Genomic DNA, 14,424 nt, shown 5'->3' with positions numbered 1-14,424 from the left:
CTGAGCAACGGGCTGCGCCTGCGCAGTGCTCCCGTGCCTCCGCACTGCAGGCCAAGCCGGGCCCTGTTGCTGAGCAACGGGCTGCGCTTGCGCAGAGCTCCCGTGCCTCCGCACAGCAGGCCAAGCCGGACCCTGTTGCTGAGCAACGGACTGCGCCTGCGCAGTGCTCCCGTGCCTCCGCACTGCAGGCCAAGCCGGGCCCTGTCGCTGAGCAACGGGCTGCGCTTGCGCAGAGCTCCCGTGCCTCCGCGCTGCATTCTGGGTCGCAGTGAGGCGCCAAGCTCGAGTTTGGCGGTTGGTCGCCTTGGAGACAGCGGCGAGGCCGGGCCTTTGGACAATATGGTGAGGGAGTGTGATAGTGCCCCGCAAACCAACTGAGAGAGAAAACAGCCAGGTTCGAGTGGACACAGCGGACTGTCTCTGCCGCTATTAATGTCAAAGTTATAAATGTAAAAACTCTCACCCCTTTCCTCTCCTTCAGTCTGACGTGTCCGCCTGCTGACCCCCCCCCGGACTCTATCTTATCTCCTGCCCTTTTCCATCTTCTCGATACAGTGACTACCGTTTTCTTCTCGTTGCTATTTCGCCATCTCATTTTCCTGCCATTTTAATCAGTTTTTTATTTCATGGTTATGGCTGCTGTTGGCTTGGCCTATATTTGTTGCCCAGTCCGAATCGCCCTGAGTTGGTGATGAGCTGCCTGTGGAACTGCTGCCTCCATGGGGACACCCACAAGAAAAGGGGGTTCAGGGATTTTAACCCAATGACAATATAATTTATAAACCAGGAAGTCGTGTGACTTGAAGGAGAACTTGCGGGTGGTGGTATTCTTATTCATCTGCTTCCCTTCCCTTAGAGGTTGTGGGACTTAGGGTGTGATGATATTTATGGCTTTAAGAGATGTATCTTGTCCTGCTTTTTAAATTTTGAATGGAGGTGTTGAGCTGTCTACTCCAAATAAATAAACAGCTTGTGAAGCAGCTGAATTTTTTTTAAAGTTGCAGTATTAGAAGCAGCACGATTAGAGTCGGGCTCCTAAACAGTTTTAGTTTAGCTTTCAGCATTTGTTGGGGTCTTAAAGCTGGATGTGAAAGCTGTTATTCCTCTCTCTATTACAGCTAAGCATGTATTCGCTTTTCAGGTGTTGCATTTGGTTGGTTTAAGTAGGGTGTGCCATTGTGTATTAATGGCTCTTTCAGTCACTAAGAGCTTCCTGAGGGTGGAACAAGTCCCATCAGGGCTTTCACAGAAAGTGAGCATAGCAAACCTTTCAGAATTGGCAGACAAGTTGAAGTTGAAGTTGCCTGTGTCTGTAAGGAAAAGGGAAATAATTGCTAGGAATGCAAACAGAATAGTTGGAAACTGGCTAAAATTCAATGGCAAATAGAACACTTAAACATGAAAAGGAAATGTTATAGTTTAAATTACAAATGAAAGCAGAAGAAAGGGAGAAAGAATTTTTGAACTTCAGAAGTTGCAACTGAAAACTGAAAGTTGATTTAAAATGGCAGAGGTAGGAACAGTGAGAAGGACAGTGATCGAGAGCAATCCGATCAAGGCTGTGAGTCTGTTTAAATAAAAGTTGTTCTGCTATAATGCATGTTTCGTTAATGCAAATTCGCTATAAACGTGATTGACAAATTGGGGATGCTTTCTAAAGTGTATACTTTAGAACTCTTAAAGTGTATATTGGTTTTTTTTAATTAGATTTCTTACGGCGTGGAAACAGGCTCTTCGGCCCAACAAGTCCACACCGACTTCCGAAGAGCGACCTGCCGAAGAGCAACCCACCCAGACCCATTCCCGTGCATTTACCCCTTCACTTAACACTACAGGCAATTTGCCATGGCCAATTCACCTAACCTGCACATTTTTGGATTGTGGGAGGAAACTGGAGCACCTGGAGGAAATCCACGCAGACACAGGGAGAATGTGCAAACTCCATACAGAGAGGCGGGAATTGAATACTGGTCTCTGGCGCTGTGAGGCAGCAGTGCTAACCACTGTGCCACCCACTGCTGCATCTAAGGGTCGCATCAGCAAGTAACATTTTTTAGTACATTTGCAGAACACTGAGTTCATATAAACAAACCCAGCTCATGGACTGGAGCAGGCTTCCAAGTCAGGCCACCCACCTTATAGTGTGATTCCGGCCCCATTAATTTAAATGGTGCTGCCATTGCGTGATTTTCTTATAAAACGGGATTGCATGAGAACGAACTATAGTAGAACCGACCAAATGTCCAGTCATTGCCTAGGTTTGACGAGAAGGATGTAGAAGCCTTTTTCATTTCATTTAAGAAAGTGACTAAACAAAAGGAATTCGCCGGTGACCATGTTGGTATTGTTAATCCAAACAAAGTTGGTAGGTAGACCTAGTGAGGTTTTTGCATCACTATCAGATGAGGCATCTGAGGCATACGATGAGGTGAAGAATGTCTCCTTGAGTGCATATGAACTAATGCCAGAAGCCTGCAGACAATGTTTTAGGAAACTAATGAGGGAATCTGGTCAAATGTACAAATAAAGACATTGAAAATAGATCAGATGTTTGATACTCTTAGACTGTTATTTTGGATGAGTTCAAAAACCCACAATCCAAACTCTTGTGGAAGAGCAGAGTTAAAACTCTAGAGAATCAAAAATTGATTAAGGATAGTTAGCTTGGTTTTGTGTAACGAAAATAGTGTCGCTCAAACTTGATTGAGTTTTTTGAGGAAGTTACCAAAAAGGTGGTTGATGGTAGAGCAGTAGACCTTGTATATTTGGATTTTGGTCAAACCTTTGACAATGTTCCTCATGGTAGACTAATTAGTAAGGTTAGGTCACATAGGTTTCAGAGTGAGGTTGTCAATTGGCTAAATAACTGGCTTGATGGTAGGAGACAGAGTCATGGTGGAGGGTTGCCTTTTGGGCTGGAGGTCTGTCACTCTGGTGTTGCACAGGATCGGTTCTGGATCCTCTTTTGTTTGTCATTTATATTGGTGCCTTAGATGAGAATATAGAAGGTTACTAAGTTTGCAGATGACACCAAAATATGTAGCATTGTCGACAGTGAAGAAGGTTTTCTAAGATTACAAAAGGATCTTTATCAAATAGGTCAATGGACTGGAAGTTGGCAGATGGAGTTCAATCTAGATAAATGCCAGATATTGCATTTTGGTATAACAAACAAGTGTATGATTTAAACAATTAATGGTAGGGCCTTGGGTAGTGTGTGGAACAGAGGGATCTATGAGTACAGGTACATCATTCTTTAAAGTTTGCATCACATATTGAAAGGATGGTTTAAAAAGGCGTTTGGCATGCTTGACCTCATTGCTCAGTCCTTTAAGTTAGGACTTGGGATGTTATGTTGAAGGTTGTACAGGAGGTTGGTGAGGCCTCTCGTGGAATACTGTGTCCAGTTCTAGGAAAGATATTATCAAATCAGGATGATGTTGGGTGTGGAAGGTTTGAATTACAAAGAATGACTGGATGGCCTGGAACTTTTTCATTGGACCATAGGAGGTTGAGAAGAGACCTGATAGAAGTTTACAAAATAATGAGAGATACAGATAGAGTTAATGGTAGTCGTCTTTATCCTAAGATGGGGAATTTTAAGAGTAGGGGGCACATTTTTAAGGTGACAGCAGAGAGATTTAAAAAAGACGAGGCAAATTTTTTTAAGAGTAGTTTGCATGTGAAATGAACTTCCTGAGGAAGTGGGTGTGGGTACAGTTACAATGTTTAAAAGATATTTAGGTATATACGTGAATAGGAAAGGTTTGGAGGAATATGCGCCAGGAGCAGGCAGGTGGGACAAGTTTAGTTTGGGATTATGTTTGGCATGGACTGGTCTGTTTCCATGCTGTAAAGCTCTATTAGCAGAAATGGCAGATGATTGGGTTAGTTCCTAAATCAAAGTTTGGCTTCCAACATCAATTTCAGTCTGTGAGGGACAGAAATTGGGAAGTAAAAGAGAAAAGTTCAGGTACTAAAAGAAGAGGAGATCTCATTGGACATAGTAAAGATAGTAAGTTTGCAGATGGCACCAAAATTGGAGGTGTAGTGGACAGCAAAAAAGGTTACATCAGATTACAACAGGATCTTGATCAGATGGGGCCAATGGGCTGAGAAGTGGTAAATGGAGTTTAATTTAGATTAATGTGAGGTGCTGCATTTTGGGAAAGCAAATCTTAGCAGGACTTATATACTTAATGGTAAGGTCCAAGAGGACATAAATTTAAGGTGAAGGGTGGAAGGTATGGGGGGATGTCAGGGGTAGGTTCTTTACCCAGAGAGTGGTGGGGGCATGGAATGCGCTGCCTGTGTGAGTGGCAGAGTCAGAATCATTGGCGACCTTTATGCGGCAATTGGATGAGTGCTTAAGCTAGGACAAATGTTCGGCACAACATCGTGCTCCGAAGGGCTTGTTCTGTGCTGTATTGTTCTATGTTCTATGTCCTGGGGAGTGTTGCTGAACAAAGAGACATTGTAGTGCAGATTCATAACTCCTTGAAAGTGGTGTCACAGGTAGATAGGATAGTGAAGAAGGTGTTTGGTATGCTTTCCTTTATTGGTCAGAGTATTGAGTACAGGAGTTGGGAGGTCATGTTGCAGCTGTACAGGACATTGGTTAGGCCACTGTTGGAATATTGCATGCAGTTCCGGTCTCCTTCCTATCGGAAAGATGTTGTGAAACTTGAAAGGGTTCAGAAAAGATTTACAAGGATGTTGCCAGGGTTGGAGGAAATGAGCTTTAGGGAGCGGTTGAATAGGCTAGGGGTGTTTTTCCTGGAGCCTCAGAGGCTGAGGGGTGATCTTGTAGATGTTTATAAAATCATGAGAGGCATGGATAAGACAAGTAGACAAAGTCTTTTCCCTGGAGTGGGGCAGTCCAGAACTAGAGGTCATAGGTTTACGGTGAGAGGGGAAAGATATAAAAAGGACCTAAGGGGCAACATTTTCACTCAACAGGGTGGGGTGTGTATGGAATGAGCTGCCAGAGGAAGTGGTGGAGGCTGGTACAATTTTTAGAAGGCATTTGGATGGATATATGAATAGGAAGGGTTTGGAGAGATATGAGCTAGGTACTGGCAGGAGGGATATCTGGTTGGCATGGGCGAGTTGGACCGTAGGGTCTGTTTCCGTGCTGTCCATCTTTATGACTCTATAATTTACCATATGTTGAAAAGGAAACCCATGAGAGGGAATGAAGTTTAAAAACAAATCAGGTATTTCACTGTAAAGTAGGCTACATGAAGTTGCAGTGTTGGTTTTGAAAAGCACTAGGAAGATTGATGTGGGAAAACTGGATAAGCTAGTTAGTTTTGTTGGAGTGGTAAAAGAATTCAGTAGAAGGTAACCAGCTGGAAAAGAATGTTAGAGCCTGGTGTGGGGTTGTTTGAGAAGAGAGTGGCAGATCTCTTTAAAGAATTTATTTGCATGGGTGAGGTTTATTCATGTATGCCAGGAAGAGCAGGTAAAGAAATTACTATTTTAGGAGATACAGGAGTAAGTCAATCTTTGGTAAGAGATGAGGAAGTGTGCAATTCTGAAGGAGTATTGCCAGAAGAGGTGGTAATATGTGCAATTCATTGTGAGAAGTGTAGTGTTTCATTGTATAAAGTGAGGTTGGAGAGTCTGGTGAGAAGTTCTTGGTTCTGGAAATGCAGTTTTCCTTGGTAATGATAGGGCTGGATCACAGACAGGAGTGATACCTACTGTGGTTGAAAAGACAGTAGAAAATCAGCAACTGAGATGTTATAGGAAGTATATCCTGGGATTTTTCCGGATTCTCTGATAACGAGGTCACAAAGCTACAGGTTGCAACACAAGGAGAAACAAAAAAATAAAGATAAGGAAGTTAAATTCAATTATCAGAAAGTATATTTAATTAAATGGTTGAGAAAGAATCAAGAACAGGGTGGAGGACAAAGTGGATATTTTTCGTAGGTGAGGTTAGTTGACTTACAACAAAAAAATGAAAATATAAAGTAGTTGTATCAGAAAACATACACAGAAGAAGAATCTGAGTATATTCCAGAGTAATATTACTTTAGAAATATAGTCTTGATGAGGAAATGGAGGCCATCACACATTCAGGTAGATGGAAAATGGGGAGAAGTTCATCAGATTGTATTACTAGTGGATTATACTAAGGTGGTGTTGTGGGTAGCACATGAGTTATCAATAGGAGATCATTTATGAACAAGGAAAAAACAAGCCAAAAATACATAAATATTTTTGCTGGCTTGGACTGCATAAAGATGTGGTTGAATTTTGCCAGACATGTCAATAGGAAAACCTCAGGCAGTGATAAAACCAGCACCCTTAATACCCATTCCATTTGAGGAACCTTTCATGAGAGTCTTAATTCATAGATCAATCCATAGGATCCCTACAGTGTGGAAACAAGCCCTTTGGCCCAATAAATCCACATTCCCCCCTGCCCCCCGAAGAGTATCCCATCTAAGCCGATTCCACTACCCTATTACTCTACCTGACTAATGCACCTAACCTACACATCCCTGAACACTATGGACAATTTAGCATGTCCAGTTCGCCTAACCTGCACATCTTTGGACTGTAGGAGGAAACTGGAGCACCTGGAGGAAACCCTCGCAGACATGGGGACAATGTGCAAACTCCACACAGACAGTTGCCCGAGGCTAGAATTGAACCGGGGTCCCTGGTGCTGTGAGGCAGGAGTACTAAACACTGAGCCACTGTGCTGTCCCAGGTTGATTGCATAGGACCCCTACCTAAAACAAAGTAGAATCAATATTTGTTGACCATATTGAATTTGTTGGCCATATTGAACTAGATTTCCAGAGGCCATTCCAGTATGCAGTATCATGGCTAGAAAGATTGTAGAAGAGTTACTGAAATATTTTATTAGATATGGGCCACCCACAAAAATACAATCTGTTCAAGAGTCAAATTTTATGTTAAAATTATTCAATAAAGTTAGGGATAACTTAGAAACAAAAGTAATTAACTCGACTGCATACCATCTAGAATCATGGAGTATTAGAACAGTGGCATCAAACTTTAAAGTCCTTGTTGAGGGCTTATAGTCAAAACTATTCAGAGGATTGGGATAAAGGAATTCCATTTGAATTAATTTTCATACATGACGTGAGAGAGCCACTGAAATTAATTACTGATCATGAATCCATCTATTTATTTTAGCCTAAAATGTATACAAAGACTCTACACCCACAACTGTCTGGCAAGGAACTCCAAAGGCACTTATCTCTCTGAGAGAAGAAATTTCTCCTCATCCCATCTTAAATTGGCTTCCCTTTATTCTGGGATTATGATCTCTGGTCCTTGACTCTCCCATGAGGAAGGCATCCTCTCGACATTTAACCTGTCCTTAAAGAGTCCTATATATTTCAATGAGATCACCTCTCATTTTTCTAAACTCCAGCGAGTAGAGTCCCAACTTGTTTAGCCTTTGCTCATATTACCAGGACTGTCCTCACATGTATTTGTGTGCGCCTTTGTTTGATTAAACTGTGTGTATTGGCCCAGCACTGATGTTTGTCGGTATTCTTCTTCTATCATAACTCCATCTTCCTACCAGCTGGGTTCAAGCACAGGATGTTTGTCCACCATATGACCGGTTACATTTTAACATGAATAAATACAAAACTTATTTAAAGAGAAAGAAATACCTTGCTTTTCGTCTTGTCAAAAGTACAGTTTGCAAAAAATGCCTTGCACTATAAAAGGGCTTACAGCTTGACAGTACACAATATCAAAAAGCCTAAGACATTGTGACTAAAATCTTCGTTACCAAGATGAAGTAAAATTCCTGAGCATCCAGTCTTTGAATCTTTGCATACACCTTTTTCTTTCTGAGTTAATGATGTTCTTGGCAGAGTACTTAGTCTACTTTTGTAATTTTATTTTTTTAAATGACAAACTGTAAAATTGCTGACAGGTGTTTGGATATGTACCTGTACATAAATGCATAGAACAGGAGCAGACCATTTGGCCCTTTGAGTGTACTCCACCAATCATTATGATCATGTCTGATCATCCAATTTAGTAGTCTGTTTCTGCTTTTTTCCTCACATCCTTTGGTTCCTTTAGCCCCTAGTGTTATATCCAACTCCCTCTTAAAATCATACAAGGCTTTGGCTTCAATTACTTTCTACAGCAGTGAATACCATTAGTTCATCACTCGAGGTGAAGAAATTTCTCCCCATTTCAGTCTTAAATGGTTTGCCTTGTCTCCATAGACTGTGACTCCATGGTTTGGTCATGTTTCCTATTTTAATTTTGTACCAGACAGGAATGAAGATTGTTCACTCTGCTCTTTCAATGTTTCCGATTGTCTTTCCACTGTTATCCCTTTAAGTAATGTTTTCCAATCTTTCTTGACCAACTCCTGCCTCGTAACATCATAGTTTCTTCTATTTAGATTAAGGACTCTAATTGCAAACCAACTACGTCACTCTCGGTCTTGATGAGGAATTCTATCATCAAATGGCCATTCATTCTGAAGGGGCCCCATATAACTAGATCACCAATTTTCCTTTGAGTGTGCAATATGCAATCTTGGATGGCCTGTTCTCAAGTTGATTACTCACCATATTGGTTCAGAAAACTATCAATTCTCCTTTATTGCATCGTTACTAATTTGGTTTGTCCAATTTGTATGCAGTTTGAAATCACCTAAAGTTACATGTGTTCCTTTATTGCACATGTTTCTAATTTCCTGTTTAATATCTTACCCAATATCACATGTATGGTTTGGGTATCTACACCCCCACTTTGATTTAGTGATTTTAGCACATCAGATAAAAGCTTACACTAACAATTTATTTATGTTGATCCTTGAATTCTTAGTCTAAAAGGAAGGGACTGAGCCTTGAAGAAAAGCGAACTCGTATGATGGAAATATTTTTTGAAACAGTGAGTATTGAAAATTGCTACCATAAAGCTAAAGCAGTGAATTAGTGGTTTTTTTTAACATTGGTCCAAACTTCATTCTGTGTGAAATAACAGAAGCTTGTAAAGAAACATGTTTATTTAATTAATTAGTTTATTCAGAATGTAGCATTTCCTCACTAAGTGTTGAGTAACTTAGCATTACTTCACTGTAAACATTAAATCAAGTACCTTTAGAGTATCCATTTAACATTTGAATGTTGAACTTTGTTTGTGGTTGACCTGCTGACATGATCGTAACCTCAGCACTTTGGCCTTCAGACCTGAGGTTACTCTTCTTGGCTCCTGTGTTGATTTTTGGTGAGGATCAAACAGGCAGGCAATTCATTCACATGCATTTTGAAGTAGGAACATCACACTTTCCAATAGATTAGCATTAGGATATCAACTGTGCCTGTGGCTACTCGTAGAGTTGCTAATTCAAAAAGCAAAAACAAGTAACTTGATTCTTCTGGTCACTTCTGCCATTCCAATTTTTCTATACAAAAACTATTGGAACTTGGGCTTATAGTCACACTTACCTAATACAAAGTTAAAAATCACACAACACCAGGTTATAGTCCAACAGGTTTAATTGGAAGCACACTAGCTTTTGGCGCGGTGCTCCTGCATCAGGTGTGCTAGTGTGACTAAAGCTAGTGTGCTTCCAATTAAACCTGTTGGCTATAACCTGGAGTTGTGATTTTTAACTTTGTACACCCCAGTCCAACGTCGGCATCTCCAAATCATTACCTAATACAGGCAGCCCAAGATTTGTAACAATTTTCTGATTGTTTATTGCATTTATGAAGCTGCAGTTTAGATCTGATACATCAATTAATTAGACAAAGAAAATACATGACTGACAGAGAGAATGTATCACTGATTCCGAAGCTGTTTTGTAGAATGGAGGAACAGGAACAACAGTTTTGAAGTGGTTTGTTGCTGAAGTTATGTGGTCTTTAGCGGTGACCGTCTTTGTTCTTCCCTGAGGCTGACGTAGCAGAAGTCTTGGTCTTCTGTCAAGAATATAGTGGCTGGTTCCTCTGGAATGGTTTGCACCTCCACTCCTGTTGATGTATTATTTTGGGGGCTGGAAATCCTTGCTGCATCAATCATCTGTGTAAACCTTCTCAGATAGTGACCAAAAACAACTAAATGTGATGCCTTCCTCATCTCCTTTGAATGTTAATTTACATTGAATGTTTAAAGAACAAAAACTTGTTTTTCAAAGCACTGCACTCATGATAGGGTAGTGTGGCACCTGATAAATCTTTTATTGCCCCTTGTAAAAGGCTAATTAATTACTGTGCCACAGTTAATTGAGGTTTCACGATAAAAAGAGAATACCGTAGACTGCTGCTGCACACCATCCACCTCTCTTCCCTCATCCACCGCCCGGACATGCTTTGCCATCGGGCGGTGTGGATCTCCAATGAAGGGCTCTTTAGGTGGGAGTCCTCCCCCCTTTCTCTCTGGGGTCTGGGCTGCTGGGTGCTGCACGCAGCACTCCCCTGCAAGCGCAGATTGTGATGGTTCACGGACTCCCAGCCCAACTGCTTGTTCTGTGGTGCTGTGGAGTCTGTGGACAGTGTATATATTGGGTGTGGGCATTTGCGCTGTCTTTTTGATTTTCTTAAAAACCTCCTTCTCTGTTTCTGGTTGCACTTCAGTCCCATTCTACTGATCTTTGGGCACCCATGCGGAGGAGGGAGGTTAGGTCAGAGGATCTCTTTGTGGGTCTGCTCCTGAGCCTGTCCGGACTGGCCATAAACAGGTCCAGGCAGCGGGCCATGGAGGGGGGTCGTTAGGGCTGACTGCCTGCCTCTCTTCTGTGACTACATCCGTGCCCAGTTGTCCTTGGAGAAGGAGCACGCGGTATCTACAAACTCCCTCGAGCTGTTCAGGGAGAGATGGGCACTGCAGTGAGTGGAGTGTTTTATTTCCCCCCCCTCACTCTATTTTGATTTAATCCCTATCCTTCCCTTCACTGTTTGATCACACAGCATTGCCCTTTGATGTGAAGGGCACTGCTTGTCACTAGCCACCCTGGTGTGTCCTTTCTTCCTGGTGGTGGAAATTGAATAAAGATTTGTACACCTGTTGTAAAAAAAAACAACATAAAAGGAATGCGAAATGAAGTCCATTTTAAAGGGCACCCCAATTTTCAGCACCTATTGCCAATCTCCAGCCACCCCCTGGAACTTCCTTTGCTCTTCCTAATCTTCCTTGACTCCTGTCTTGCCCCCTGCCTTGCTCTTGTTCATGTATTAACCTCAGTCCCATTTCTCCGCCTTGGCTCCTGTTCCTACCTCTGTTCTTCCCTTTAGAGTCCCTAGTGTTTTATTGCCACTGCTGGGGACTTTCAAATCCTCCTAATTCCCATTCTGTGCTGCACTCCTAGCCAAGCCTTCATCTATTGGCAGCAGTTCATCAGAGCAGTCAGTTCTGGGACTTCGGCCACTACTTGTACCAATCAAACTCCCACTAGATGGAGCCTTGCCAATTTAAAATTGAATTGTAATATTTTTACATTAACTTACAGCATTTGTATTATTTTATATGTATTTTAAGTTATTTTTAAAAATTACATTATTTATGAATGTTGGCATTTAGGAAGATACAGCAGTTCAACCTGTGTCATTCTAAAATTTCTTCTGCTGAGAAAGGTCCTAAGCATTTAGCTGAACAGTATGCCTTTTAGTATAGTGCTTTTTAAATTTATAAGTATTTCAGCTAGGAGTGCATAGTACTGCATGCACACAGTATAATATTTCTGCTTGAACATTTTGGCTTTTCAATGTAAGAAATGTCTCAAGGGAACTAATGCTGGTTGTATGGGTGGCTCAGTGGTTAGCGCCAGGGACCTGGGTTCAATTCCAGCCTCGGGCAACTATCTGTGTAGAGTTTGCACATTCTCCTTGTGTCTGCGTGGGTTTCTTCTGGGTGCTCTGGTTTCCACCCACAGTCCAAAGGTATGCAGGTTAGGTGAATTGGCCATGCTAAATTGTCCATAGTGTTCAGGCATGTATAGGTTAGGTGCATCAGTCAGGAAATAATAGGGTAGGGGAAAATGTCTGGGTGCGCTACTCTTCAGAGGGTCAGTGTGGACTTGTTGGGCCAAATGACCTGTTTCCGCACTGTAGGCATTCTATGATTCTAATGTTTATTCCAATATCCTATGATTGATTTCAAGTTATTTCACTTAAAGTCAGGATATTTAGTAAAACAGCTTCAACTTTAAATAAGTTGTAATTGGCTATGTGGAATAATATGAGAGCAATGGCAGACAAATGGGAACGATGTCTTCGCATTGATTACTACCCTCCATTGTGTTATGTGGCATTACCACTGTGCTAACCAGAATAGATTGTAAACGTATTTAACAACTCAAGACTGGATATCCATGATATGCTGATGACTGTCAGTCACAGCAGAATTGTTTCCAACAAGAAAGAATTTAATCATTGCACCATGATCTTCATTAGAATTATCTTGGTTTGCAATTTTCCAGAAACTGAACTGGACTAGCCATATCAGTACCATGGCTACAAGGAAAGGTCAGAGGTTGGGAGTCCTGCAACAACTAACTCACCTCCTGACTCTCCAAAGCCTGTCCACCACCTACAAGGCACAAGTCAATAGTGTGATGCAATATTCTGTACTTGCCGGGATGAGTGAATCTCCAATAACACTTCATGCCTGACACCACCCAGGGTGAAGCACCTCCCTTGATTGGCACTCGATCTACAAACATTCACTCTCTCTGCCATGGATGATCAGTAACAGTGGCTCATGTAGTGCCGGCTACAAGATGAACCACAGAAATCCATCAAGACGACTTAGACAGCACCTTCTAAACCCATGGCCACTTCCATTCAAAGGGATAAGGGCAACAGATACATGGGAATGTCACGACCTACAAGTGTCCTCCAAACCCTTTACCATTTTGACTTGGAAATAAATTGCCATTCCTTCAGTATCAGTGTGTCAAAATCCCACCAAACAGCAACATAGGTGTAACTGCTAGGAAATGGATTGCAGCAGTTCAAGAAGATAGCCTAGCCCACTTTCTCAAGAGCAACTAGAAATGGGCAATAAGTGCTGGCCCAGTCAGCAATGCCCACATCATGTAATGAATTACTTTAAAAATGCAATTTATGATACTGTCATAGTTCAAATCATTTTGGGAATAAGAGCAAGGCATTTGGCTGTTGGATTCAGTAAGATAAATGTTGTGATCCATTCAATTCCATTTTCCCAACTGCCCCATATAACTCTTGACTTCCTTATATCAAAAATCCATACAACATGAATTCCCTAACAAGGAGTAAGACTGAACTTTAGAAATTTATGAGCAATAACGGTGACCTTCATAGCAATGGTCATTGTAGAATTAATTAAATGCACAGTTGCTGACAGATCTGCTTGGAATTTTCAGAGCAGACCTCATGACAATCAGTGAGCAATTACAACATGGTGACCTCTACAGGTAATCTGGGATCTGTGTGAACAAGATGAACAATATTGTTTCTTTTAGCAATCGGTGGAGAATCCTTCACTGAGAGAAATTTAGGAAATGAATGTTAGAATGGCTGATTCAACTATCAGATCATGCAAGACAAATTAAATTTAAGATGGCAGATGCATAAAGGCAAACAGAACAAAAATAAACTTAACAAAAATTAAGATCAGAAAGAATAAGATTTCACAAAACTAGAATGCATAGATTTAACTAGGAGAAAGTGAGGACTGCAGATGCTGGAGATCAGAGCTGAAAAATGTGTTGCTGGAAAAGCGCAGCAGGTCAGGCAGCATTCAAGGAGCAGGAGAATCGACATTTCGGGCATAAGCCCTTCTTCAGAAATCATTCAGATTCTCCTGCTCCTTGGATGCTGCCTGACCTGCTGTGCTTTTCCAGCAACACATTTTTCTGCATAGGTTTAAGGTGAGAGGGGAATGATTTAAAAAGGACCTAAAGAGCAACGTTTTCATGCAGACAGTTGTGCGTGTATGGAATGAGCTGCCAGAGGAAGTAGTGGAAGTGGGTACAATGTGCCATTTAAAAGGCATCTGAATAGGTACATGAATAGGAAGAGTTGAGGGATATGGGCCAAGTGCTGGCAGATAGGACTAGATTAATTTAGGATATCTGGTCAGCATGGACGTGTTGGACCAAAGGGCATGTTTCCATGCTGTACAAACCTATGACTCTATTTATAAAATCTTGTTTTTTCAGTACTTGAGAGATTGTTTGGGAAGAAATTTTTAAGATTCTTCTTCCTGTTAAAAATCCGTTCATACTTTAATACTGTCCCCAACTTTTCCTATCGTACTTTGTACCCTTCAAGGAATTTGATTGTTTTTCTTGGTCAAATATGTACAGTGTAGCACCTGGAGGAGCAAGGCAATTTAGATAGCACCTTATTGATTTCTGTTTTCAACAGCACAGGTACTGGAAATCGCTGTCCAATTTTCTCTTTAAATACTAATTGCAAT

The 14,424-nt window shown here is 41.5% G+C and overlaps 1 protein-coding gene across 3 annotated transcripts in view; it reads left to right on the top strand.

Annotated features, from left to right (window-relative positions):
• Positions 1–243: 243 nt before the first annotated feature.
• The window catches only part of mnd1 (meiotic nuclear divisions 1 homolog (S. cerevisiae)), a 45,187-nt gene continuing 31,006 nt past the window's right edge, over positions 244–14,424 (top strand). The window contains exons 1-3 of one of the 3 annotated variants that reach the window (XM_072587913.1): positions 287–342; positions 1,708–2,043; positions 8,845–8,910. In XM_072587913.1, the coding sequence (XP_072444014.1) occupies positions 8,887–8,910 (24 nt within the window). In that variant the 5' untranslated portion in view covers positions 287–342; positions 1,708–2,043; positions 8,845–8,886. Of the gene's footprint in view, positions 395–1,707; positions 2,044–8,844; positions 8,911–14,424 lie in introns of all 3 variants that reach the window. The other 2 variants (XM_072586658.1, XM_072587024.1) reach the window with 2 other exon arrangements.

Source organism: Chiloscyllium punctatum, chromosome 1, assembly GCF_047496795.1.
Source record: "Chiloscyllium punctatum isolate Juve2018m chromosome 1, sChiPun1.3, whole genome shotgun sequence".
In the NCBI taxonomy this organism is placed as follows: Eukaryota; Metazoa; Chordata; class Chondrichthyes; order Orectolobiformes; family Hemiscylliidae; genus Chiloscyllium; species Chiloscyllium punctatum.
Note: the sequence above shows the minus strand (reverse complement) of the source record. Positions and strands in the feature narration are given on the sequence as shown.